Source organism: Aythya ferina, assembly GCF_964211825.1.
Source record: "Aythya ferina genome assembly, chromosome: 13".
NCBI classification, from domain to species: domain Eukaryota; kingdom Metazoa; phylum Chordata; class Aves; order Anseriformes; family Anatidae; genus Aythya; species Aythya ferina.
The window spans coordinates 4714193-4726754 of NC_140311.1; the positions used below are offsets into that span (position 1 = coordinate 4714193).

The following is a 12562-nucleotide window of genomic DNA, read 5'->3' on the forward strand; positions in this document are numbered from 1 at the left end:
AGTATTATATTTATTATGTCTATAAAGGAGAAGAAATGTCTTTTAATTCCCTGTTTTAAAAGATTTATCTCTAGGTTTTTCAGTTCTTTAGTATCTTAACCTGCAGTGTCTCTTAGCATCCAGTGACTGAGCAGCTGTAATATTTTTGTTCCTCTCATACATTTTTATTCAAATGTATTGTTTGCTAAAGAAACAGAACTGGATGACTGTTTCAGGATGTTCTCAGAATAAATTCCTTAGGCTGGCCAATGTAGGTCTTGCTGATTGTGCTTGTGCCAGGCAGCCTTCTGCACCAGAAGGGAACACAGACATTTTGAAGAACATAAAAAGTTTATGGTGTTTGCTTTCTGACTTTCACTCTAACAATATTGAAATGTTTTTTGTGCTCAACTATTTGAGTTGTTTGTGCTCAACTATTTAGAGAAGGAAAAGGAAGAAAAGTTGGTGCATTTGTATAGTCAGCCTGTATGTTCTTGCCTGGAAAATTCCATTTGGTTCAGCTGACAATTTTTACATGGCCTCTTCTTTCTTTCCTGCTGCTGTCTTTGAGATTAGTTTGGAATAGTACAGAAGAGAAAAATACTACTTTTACCTTGGACTGCTGAGGCTGCATATCTCTATATGTATGTACATGCTTGTTCTAATAGTGTTTTATCTTATGTTGCAATGGGACTGACACGAATATTTAAAGGTTTGTGGGAACAAGTGATTTCCATTTCCCTTTTTCAGAAAGAGATAAATTAAATAACTTCTATTTGATCTTTCCTGTTGGTAATGTTTCAATTTACACAAAATATTAAGCTATACTTGCATTTACAAAATAAAATTATCTGTAAAAATAAAGAACATTGACCCAGGATCTTTTTTGTTAGTTGATGTTTTGTTTTGTATTGTTTTGCTTTGGTAGTAAGCCTTGGACTAATTTTGCTCTTATAAAAGTCATTTGGAGTGAGTTCAGATCTTTGGTTTCAATAGTATTACATGGGGTGCAGGAATCTGAATAACAAACAATATAATCTGAAAAGGTCTAAGGGCTCCTATCATGTAAATTGTGAGAGTGTTCCTTATTACTCAGGATGTTGAACTTACACTGGCAAGTTTAGTGTAATAATCCTGAGATAACTGAATGTTTGGTCTCATACATAAATCATGTGTATTACAGAAGATCATAGAAGACTTGCACAACCTTTTAGAAAATTATCTCAATCTTTGTAAGTGACATTTTGCCCAGTCTGCTGCATATGGACAGAAAAATGCACTTTCTAATAAATTAATAAGTGGCCACTGTGTATGATTTCACTCCCATATATTATTTCGCTGAAAGTGTGCTTAGTGTAAGACAAATAGCAATTCAATGTTCAGAAATGCAGTGAGGGCAATTCTATATGTTTTCGACATTGCTTTTCACATTCCAAATGCTTATTTGCAAATCTCTTCTATTAAGTAAGATGTGCAAACCCCTCAACTTCCATCAGAATGATTCTCCAATCATTTTTATCTTAACAACTATTCTTAAAAGCTCAAATTATGTGTGGAATGCATCACCTGGAAGAATTAAAGCAAAACCTCTGAATAACCAGTCTGCCACTTAGCTTAGCATGTATAAAAACTCCGTTCAGTAGCTCTTTTGATATTTTCCCTTTTTTATATATTTTCCTTAGTCCACTGTGATGTACTTTTTTTTTTCTACAAAATAAACGAAAAAGGAGGACAGTTTAACTGGGGTTAAATATCTGTACTTCTGTCAGCATGGTACCACAGCCTGAAAGATGACATCCACAGCCTGGCAAAGTTTCTGATAAATTGTAGGTTCCCTTCTTCCAGAGTGGCATAGCAGACAGATTTATGTAGGTCAGCAAGAGAAGTTATTACTGTTATTATTTATTATGTTTGGCTGAAAAAAGGTTACAATTTCAGAATACTTTCTGTAGTAGAATTATTATTCCCTTGACAGCATTCTCTATTAGCACAGCTAAACAAATAATATGAAAGTAGGATTTTTCTTGTAACTTTAGAAGGGTTTCCAGACATAGGGTGAAGATAGGGTTCATAGCTGTGGATACTAGTCTCACCATTGGAACAAGTAAATATATATTTATGTGTTGCTTATGTTGTTGGAAAGCCAATGTGCATAGTTGTACAATAAAAGGGAAGGAATTGTAGAGGCAGACAGGGACTGGTTTCTTTTGGTTAACAAGAGTGTAATACAAATTAAAATAGATTTTACTGTAATAATATTGACATTTCAAGCTCTATCCTGACCACAACTAAAGTAACAAAGGACAGAAGAATACGATTACATCTGTTTATGGTTGCAAAAACACCAGTATGTATTTTTCACAAGTTCTGTTGGCATAGCATGCAGACATTCTTGACTTAAGCTGGGTGATGAATCTACTTTGCATCTATCTGCTGTAGAGTAGATGGATGTATGCCTACCTATAATTATCTTTGCTGACTCCTACATGCGTTTCCCTCTTCCTCCCTATTTTAAAAGTTACACTGTGTAACTTAATCTGAATTCTGTGCCACCGGTTAGGATACATGCTGAATAATTTACTTAGAGAATTGATAAGAGAAAAATTTATTTCCAAACACTTTTTTTTTTTTTTTTTTTTTTTTTTTTTTTTTTTTATCTCTTGAGGGATTATTTATTGTACAAGTACTTGTTCTGGACATTCTTTTGCCACAGTCTGACTTTTTTTTTACTTAGTATACTAAGAACTACAATATGCACTAGAAAAATCAAACACAATTTATAAGACAAATAGTCACAACTGGGGATAAAGAATATAAATAGGATGACATCAAATGAAAAAAGCTGATGATCCAACAAGGCTTCTATAGATGTTGTTTCTAATGTCAGGAGAATTGCAGATTAGTCTTGCTATTCTTTATAAGTAAGCCTATTTATCAACTTTCAGGAAAAATCTAATTTAAGGTGGCACATTTTCCTTAGTTCTGCCACACTTCAAAGCTTAAAGTACACAAGTTTGTCAGCCATTCTGTCCTGGCTGTAATCAGCGTGTGAGATTCCCATTCAGGCCTTTCTTCATCAGCCAGGTCCTGGCTAGTCCTGGCTGCCTCTGATAATGTAATTTTAGTTTGCTTGATTAGTAAAGTTAAAAAAAAAAAAAAAGACTAGAAAGTCTTAGCATTTAACACCTTTATCCAATTCAGGCTTTATGTTGAAATAGAGAGAACAATTTAAATTGCAAATGTTCTCTATAAGAAGCTGGATTTCTGTAAAGTAGAACTTAGTCACACCATCAAGAAAAAAAGATGACAAACTGTAAAAAAAAAAAAAACAAAAACATTTGGACAAGGTGGATACTGGCAGAGGTTATGCTGTGTTTCCTGGATAACTTACAGAAAGAGAAACTTTTTCTGAAGAGACATAGCAAGAAATGTGAATTTTAACAATTTTGGAGAAAATATGCAAGAATGTAAAAATTCACAGTTATGCTAGCATGTATTACATTTTTAACATGATGCTTTATAACTGAGTCACAAAATGGATTTGTGTACATTTATATTCATTCTTTAAAAGCTGAGTAGAGCTCAAGCAACTAAAACAAGCTGTTATATATTTTCCTCTTTTTTATCCATTTCACTTGATGTAAGAATACCTTAGCATACAATGTCACATTAGTTTTATATATGTAAATACTTTCAAGTCAAAACATGTCGTGTGAGCATATTTTATCAGCTATTATCACTGAGATATTTATATATACAATCTGAAAAAAAGTTCCATGTTTATAAAAATTTAAAGTAATTTTGCTCCTTTAGGATTTACTGTATTTGCAGGAATACATTTGTTCTTACAGTCAGAAGGAATTTAGCTATGCATTGACTAAGAATTTTTTATCATTTCTGAAATCGGGGAAACTTGTTTAAATATGTTAGCAATGATGTGCAAGATAAAACAGATGTGAAACAGTATCTGATCGCTGTTTAAATGTAATAAAATCAGCTGAACAACAAAGTCATGAATAGCATATTATCATAGATAAGAAATTTTCTTAGGCATTCCAGAATGCTGATGTTCTTACAGAGAGCTTTAGGATAAATCCATATAATTCCCCTGTGTGACATTTTGAAAAGCCCAGAGCTGTGAATATCACACCTGATTGCTTTTAAGTCTAAAGCTTTCATGTGCAGGAAATAATGTTTCAATTAAAAAGAGAGGGAAAGGGGAAGTCATTTGACATTACTCTATTGCATTCAAAATCATGTACAGAAAATCATGTACAGAAAATGAAAAGGAGAGCTGCTGACTCAAATCAAACAGACTTAAATATTTGTATCAGCTGTTCAAAAGGTTTTTAGGTCAAAAGTGTAAGGATATTACAATATCAGGTCTGTAAACCTGATGGTTTCAGTGTCTTGATTATTGAAATTTTGCTATAACTAGTTACCAAACACTTGTTTTTCTTCTCCATTTCTCCCACTTCAACTCTGCCATCATTTAGTGCCTACAGTCTATAAATTCCCTCTACTATAATTTGTAACTGAGCAATTGTGAAGATACTGTCTAAGATTACAAATACTGACAGCAGGTAGAAAGAATTTCTACCCATTACTAGACTGACATTGCTTTGTGCTTTTCCATGTGAAGTGTATTTCATTTACAATTAAAAGTGTATATGTGCACTTGTAAGATTAGTGAGCATTTTAATTTTTAATACCACATACAGTATCTGACATTTCCCTGGGGATTCAGAGGGAATCCTTTCTCCTTGCATAAAGACAATAGGATGCATTTACCCTAAAATTGCCCTTGAAATAGATACTTTTTCTAGTAATGTTTGGAATAATTTCTCCCAAATGACCTCTCCTTTCCTGTAAGATGCTTGATCATTAGATCTTGAAATAGAGATTTGGCTTTTGCTTATGGATGGTTTTCTTTACAGAACACTAAGAAAAGAATTTTGCCTTGTGAAGATTCCTCATGTAGGAATTTGCTGGCAGTATAAAAAGCATTGTTCTTGTATGGATGACCTCCTTGCGCAGAATGATAGTTTTATCCTTCTCTACATCATTATGTTTGCTGTACAAAAATCCTGCTGTGCTACATCATAATAACATGTAATCTTCTTGCTCAGTTTAGCTGAGATTTAAGGAGCTGCTGTTCATGGAAGCAGTTTTCTAAAGTCTGATCTATAATTTACCAGAATCAACCAGGCAAAAGAGCAAGAGGCTTTATAAGAGGGATACAGCCCTTAAAACTCTTAAATGAAGATTAGTTTAAAGTTTTACAATCCGGTACAGAACCATCTGGCAAATCTCATGTCAGGCTTTGTTAAACCCCTGAGCTTTCCTAGGATGCTGTAGTCACTCATCCCCACCCCACAGCTGGCCCTTATCATCCATTTCCCTGTCTCCTACCAGACACCCGCTTTACTCAAAGATACATTGCAACAAAAGAAGGTAATAAGTGAGGGGCTGCTTTTTCTAAAGTAATAGTATAACAGCTCTAAATAATGGAGGCTGTGGGTGTGCAGCACCTCTGGAAATCATGCCCTTATAATTGCTGTCTGGCTGTATATGCACTAGGTGATTTATTACATCTTTGAAGAGGTAATTGCAAGATAAAAGCTGCCTGTTGGCAGAACCATTAGAGACTTGCTGGGTTAAATTGTGGCATTTGAGGCCAAGGAAGCACGGGGAAGACATACAGCAACATCAGAAGGCATTTTGATATTTTCAGAAAGGGAATCACAGTTATAGCCAAAGCAATGTAGAAGTTGCATAAATTCCAGGTGGCTGTTTGGCGTGGAAAGCTGATTGTTCTCGTTGTGCCTAAATCACATTTCAGAGATCTAGACTGTGGGTTCCCTGCTGATAGCTCCACAGTGGGTTTAATCTGTAGTTCTAAATTGTCTTTTTGTTCTTTGGCAAAAGGCACACCTAATGTGTTTCTCAGACAGCAAAAACATTCCCATGTGAATCACTACTATCATATTGATTTCAGCTATAGCTTTCCCACATACTTCTATCTCATACAGATTTATTTTCATATTTATCTAAAGCTTGGAAGTATGGAGCAAAGTGTTTGTTGTTGTTGTTGTTGTTGTTTTTGTTTGTTTTTTTTTTCCTATCAGTATGTTCCATCAAATTAAATTTTTCACTCAAATTAACCTGTCTGATCACCTTTCACGTGAAGGATCACAGGAGGCTGAAGGAGGAGATTGCAGGAATCCAATTACCTGAAATCAACTCACAGGCAGGAACATGGCATTGTTAATGGAGATTATCTCCTTCTCAGGCTTATAGCATTTCTCTCTCTCAATGTGATGACAAAGATGTTCTCTCTGGACAATGAAATTAGTATACATGATTTCTTGATTATAATGTGGGGCAGAAAAACACTAAATTCTGCAGTTCCTCTTGAAGAATTGTTGCTTTTGTCTGTTTACTTTAAACATAAGTGCAAAAGACAAAAGCAGCCCCAAAGAAACATATGCAATCCCAACCAGACTTTGATAATGTAGCAGTGCTAATACACTACTTACAAAATGTCTTTTGCTGTTTGTTTCCTAAATCTCACTTTAAGCGATAGAGTATTTCAGCTTGAAAGACAATTTCATAAAGCCTTTTTTTTTTCTTCTTTCTTGTAAAGTGCCAGAGTGGAACACTTTGACTCAGACAATCTTAATGCTGCCATAGCAATTTTGTAAGGCACCAGAGAAAAATGCATCGTATTATCTTTGAATTTCAGTCTGCCTTTGCTTCTCACAGCAATCAATAACCATTAGTATTATTGGTAGTAGTATCTGTCTAGATAATTTTAGGGCTTTTCCAGAAATCAAAATACATAAAACAAAATTGTCATGTCGTAACTTTTTCTTTACTTTTTAACTCTAATAAATTCAGCTTTTCTCTTAAGAAAAGCAAAAACCTGTCAATACGGAAGTGGAATGAAAAGGAGCTGACTCCTAGCTGAACAAATCCAGTAGCTAGTACTGGAATAAAAAGTTTGAGAGCCAGAGAAAATTCCTTTGTGGACTGGAAAAGTGATAGTCATTGAAAAATCAGTCATATCCATGGGTCAAGTTATTATTATTTTTTTAATAATTATTTTAAAAGCTATTTGTGAAGCTGAGGCCAACCAATTGAACATCATTTAACTTCTTCCTAGCTAAAGGGGAAGAATTTTCCTATGGTTTCAGAGGACGCATTTTGCACCAGAGGTAAGCCTGATGGCTCAGGAATCCTGGCTGGAGAGGTGAAGGGATGCAGCCGGCCTCCAGTGACTCCCAAGTAGCAGGGTGTTGTTCCCACGTGCAGATGGACCTGGCAGCCTGCTCTCTTTACTGCTTCTGCTGCGATGTGCTGTGTGAGAGAGGCAGGCGAAAGGGAGAGCTCGTTAGGTGGCTGTCACACAGGATGATGTGGAATGGGCCTCCTTCTTCCTCAGGCAGCTGTATCCCACCTCCCTAACCTAGGCAATGGACTGGTGGGGCAACGTCCAAGGCAATAAGGCAGAGAGCACTGGAACTGTGCCGCAGGGCAGAGTGAGCACAGGGCTGAGCCTGCTGGAGAAAATAGGTTGAGGAAATTAGCAGTGTCTTGTTTTGGCTCAACCTAACCTGTACGGACACTGGGAGCTGAACAGTGTAGGGGGAAGGTACCATCAGAAGGGAGATCTCTGCACATACAGTTGTAAAATTAGTTTGAGAAATTTCAATTGCATAAGAGATTACCCCCTCGTATTTCAGAATGGAGACTGTTAGTATGGCAACTTAAAGATAAAAATGAATCCTGTCTTAAAATGATGACTTACATGACCTTTAGATTCAAGTTTAAAATTTATTTTCTCTTGTAGATTTTGTATGTGTGGATATTACCTGCCAAGCTGTCATAAGTAATTATATGTTCATTAAGTTATTGTTCCTAATAAACAACAGGAAATTTTCATGATGAATTTCATTTTTGCCTAAAGAAAAGATTAATAATTACATTGATTGAATGTTAACACTTTGTTTTGCTGTTACAAATAGACAATTCCAAATATCAGCAAAATATTTTGTGCACAGTGTTTTTACTGCCTCACCGTTACACTGGACTTTATTGATTGCTGACATAGTTGATCAGGGTAATTTGTAGGTGGTCTTGTAGAAGATGACTGATGTGGTTGGCCATGTGATAACTCAATAAACTAAAGTTTCTTTCTTGCTGTCTCAGTGAAAATAACCGAAATCTGGACTTTCTGCAAATGGACAGGATTGCCTGGCCTTGGGGAATAGTGCATTTCTCACTAGGCAAAAGGGATCCCTAAGATAGAGGAAACTTTTAAAGCCAGTGAGACCCTTGGTGGTTGGTTGGTTTGTTTGTTTGTTTGTTTGCTTCTACTAGTGCCTATAACAGGGCAGCTATACAAGATATCAAGTAATGATGAAGAACAAAATGAGTCTCTGTCTACTCAAGAGGACGGGTAAAGTGTTGAATGAACGGTGGGTACTGAATCAGATGTCCAGATACGCCCTGTGCTTGCGGAATGGTAGCTGGCTGTAGCAGAAATGACAGGTGTTTCATCAAAAATGAAAAGAACCTAATTTATTCTAGAAGTCATGCTTGCCTGCTAGAAAAAAATCTAATCTGTGCATGTACAAGAGCTAAGGGAGCTTTAATGGCACTGCTGAAACCATAATGTAATATCCAGGTTGAAATCATTCCATCTTTATCTCATTATGAGTACAATTTTCTTCTATGTGTGAAACTTAAATGTCAAATTGAGGAAGTAGAGGGAACATAAACAAAAGACTGTGGGCATATTCCTATTGTTTCTTTTGAGAAATTGTAGAAACTGCAGAAGGTTGTAGGAAGATGCTTCAAGCAAAATGGGGGGATAAAGGCTTCCAAAAGCTTCCTGCATTTAGTAAGAGCTTTTTTATCTGTGCTGGAAGGAAGACGCTCACAGGAGGATTGTCTGTCATTACCACATTCTTCCTCTTATAAACGGGAAAAGAGAACTTGTGGATAAGCACTACTTACATGATCCATGAAGAATGTGTGTCTCAGCGAGCTGTAAGTAGGCAGTGCATAGACTGAAAGCACAGTTGCTAGAGTAGCATGTAGTTCAGAACAGGTATTTGCACAATTTGAGTTTTGCAACATGCTGAGTTTGAAGCTAAAGCAGATGTGCTGCTTGTTAGCAGCCCAAGTACTGGTTGGGAATTGTAAGCTACCTTGTGTATAGCCACAGCTCACATGGATGTCATGTCTTTTTTTTTTTCTTCTTCTTTCTTTTTTTTTATTTTTTCTTCAATGAAAAGTAGCAGTGCAAAGAGACTGCCTGGTTCTTTGTGGAAACCAGACTGGTATCGTGGTAGAGCCTTTAATTTCCTGAGCTTTCGTTCTTTTAGTTCTGAAACATTGTAAAAATGGAATGAGAGCTAGAAGGAAGATGTTTTACTGAATCCCCTGTTGTGATTCAGTACCTTGTGTGAAAAACCTCAGTGGGCTGAGAGCAGTGACTGCTTGGTTGGTTTTGTTTGTTTGCTTGTTTTTGTTTGTTTGTGTACTTCCTTACAGTGTTACAGGATGCAGGCTACTGACAGATGGGTAGTTGCTCCAGAATCTGCTTTATCTGTCACTCTTGCTGTGTTGTGTACTTTCTGATGCTTGTCTTTGGAGGAATGAAAGGGTATACGTGGGTGCTGGGCAGAGGGAACAGTAGGAAGCAAATGAAGAGAACAAGGTGCTGGTCTGTAAGAAGCTCGGCGTTAAGAGGTGATCAAGTCTTCATTAAGTTGTATCTAACATTTAGAGCATTGTTTTAAAGTGTTACTCAAGAGTTTTGGGTATTGTCTCGCCTAAGTGTACTTCAGCATCCTTTATGATCTCATTTTAGGGACGTGGTTTACTGGTTGATATTGGTGGTAGGGGGACTTTTCCAAAGTTAATGATTCTGTGATTCATACACTTGCTTCTTGCTTTTCCCCTCTGCTCTAAGTAGTAAGTAGTTAGTAAAACTAACTGGACAAATGTTCTATTTAAAAAAAAAAAAAAAAAAAAAAAAAGAAAAAAAAAAAAAAGATGTGCAATTCCAAGAGAAACTATTTGTAAAGAAATACTCAGATTTTTAATGTCAGTTCCTGGCAGGCTATTCCATATGGAATTATTATGGTAACTTGGCACCACAATTGGTATGTTTAATAATTTTCAGTATGCGTTTGGGTCCCTTTTATGCTTGATTATTACATTTAAAGAAAGATTATAAGGTAGAATACATTTGCTTTTGAACATATGAAAAACACAACCTTCCCTTTCCAGATGCATTCATTTTAACTTTGTATAGCATTCACTAAATCTGTGGTTATTTCTTTTTTCTTTTGAAATGCACTTATTGTTCTATTTCAAGAATGAATCATGTTCAGTTGCTACCCCAAAATATAACACAACAAAAATGGTAAAAATGATTGTCTGTAATCTATTATTACAGGCAACTGAACCTGCCAAAACAAAATTGCCATTTAATAAGGTGTGTTTTTTTTTTTTTGAAATGAGACCTGTGAATGTTCCATGCTAACTGAAGTTGCCCACAAGTTCTGTATATTAAAAAAATGTTTCCTTTTAAGTGACTGTATTTTACTGTATATGACAGAAAATCCGCTGGCATATCTCTTCTTCTCTTTGTCAATCTTTGAAGTCTCAATGGGCATTTAGATCGCTCTCATGTGAGACCTGGATAAGATGCTATTTATATTGAATATTGTCAAAGGCCTTATCCAACAGTTAGCATGTTAGAGATGTATTTCTGGAGGAGGAAGATCCTGACACTTAAATAGTTTATTTCAGCACAAGACCTGTTCTGTGAACTTCATTGTTTCCATTTTATGACTGAAAGAAATTAGGTAGAAAGAAAATATAGTCAACTTCTTTTTATTTATGCAGCAGTGTGCAAAGTTCCTTCCCTGGGAAATTCATACAGAGAAAATTAAAAGGAGCTGACATACTGTTCAGTGCTTAGTCCCAGTGCTTTCAAATCTCACATATTTATTACTGAAACAGAGCAATTACATATATTAACAAGTATTTGCAGAATGCTTTGGTAATATTAAAAAATAAAAATAAAAATGGAAGTATGAAGGGTCAGCAAATCTAATTCTCTGAAGATCACTTTAATCTATTTGATTATACAGAGTTCTGCTTTATGGTGGTCGATCTTGAAAAAATTCCAACGTAGTGAAAAGCTGGAGAAAACAAGCTATTAACTGCTCAGTCTTCTGGGCTCCAGCTAGGAAGAGCATTAAGGAGAGGCAAGGGCTATCATCTGAAAATGTGACTTGTCTGCACAAATAATGCAGACTTGAAATCATTCTTCCATGGGATTTCTTTTAATTCACCTACTTAAGTTTAATTCAACTTAAATAAGTGGATTTTTAAATTTCTGTGGAACAATTTAAATTCACCTATTTTAGTTAAGTCTCTGTCCTTCTCTTAAGGTGTGCATTCAACACAGCACAGCCTAGGCAGGAAATGGCAGAAAAAACAGAGCTGTGTTCTCTCTGAAATTTTGCTCCTGAATCTTGCTGTGTTAACAGATGACTTCAGGCTTTTGTTTGAGGTTTTCCGTCTCTACTCACAGATGGAGGTGTGCACCCCCACACCTGGAAAGTTAAAGGTGCTCTATGAAAATTAGGTTAATTGGCTGCAAAAATATCAGACCTGCAGTCTACTCAGAATGTATGCAGTCGACAAATGTTATGATTATTTTGTATGAATTTTGTGCCTAAGTGTTGTTTTATTCCCTCAAGGGAAATTAATGCTGAATACTGATAAAGTAGTTGAACGTATAACCTAATACATACTTTTCTCTCCTAACAGCACACAAAAGAAATGGGAAGACCACAAACTCCTTTAAAAGAAGCAACACTGGAGCCTTGGACTCAGCCACAGGTAGGCTGGAAAAACTTTTCTCATAATGCTTTTTTCTTCAATGGTGGTTTCTGTATGTTTTAACAGAATCAATCTAAAGAAACACTGGAACAGGTAGTTTTGCAGTTCTTAACATCATATGCCAAAATGATTTGTTTTGCTGTTAACCGTTGTTAATAGTGTCCTTTTAATTAAACTTTCAGGATCCTAAATCAGCTTTTGTTCTAGGGTACAAATGCCAAAATTGTATTTCCTTCAGTTTCTGTTTTTGACATGCTTAAAAGACTGCAAAACTTCACAAAACCAAACCAGTTTCTGAATGGTGTGTCAAGAAAACTGTGAGCATCCTCTGAAGTTTGTGGAGTGCTATTTTGAAAGGGAGGTTTGAAAAATCAACCTATTAAATTGTAATGATTTATCCAAAAAGACAGCAATACCTAATCATGAAAAAAAATAAAAAAAAAAATAAAAAAAAATTAAGAAATTGGGAGATTAATATGCAACATATCTGTTCCTTAGCACAAAGCGGTTTGGATTCTTTGGTCTTGTATTTGTGTATTACGCAAAACAGTTATAATCTGATGACACACAGAAGTTCAGATCCACCCTTGCTATTTGTTCCCTTTCTATCAGTGTACTGAACCATGCATTGATGTGTAGCTTCTGAGTGGCTCGA

The 12562-nt window shown here is 35.7% G+C and overlaps 1 protein-coding gene across 5 annotated transcripts in view; it reads left to right on the plus strand.

The window, feature by feature from the left end:
* Positions 1-12562, plus strand: part of PCDH11X (protocadherin 11 X-linked) — a 474407-nt gene that overhangs the window by 213961 nt on the left and 247884 nt on the right. For all 5 annotated transcript variants that reach the window (XM_084535116.1, XM_084535119.1, XM_084535117.1 and 2 more), the window contains one exon: positions 11836-11907. In XM_084535116.1, coding sequence (XP_084391242.1) covers positions 11836-11907 — 72 coding nt within the window. The remainder of the gene's footprint in view (positions 1-11835; positions 11908-12562) is intronic.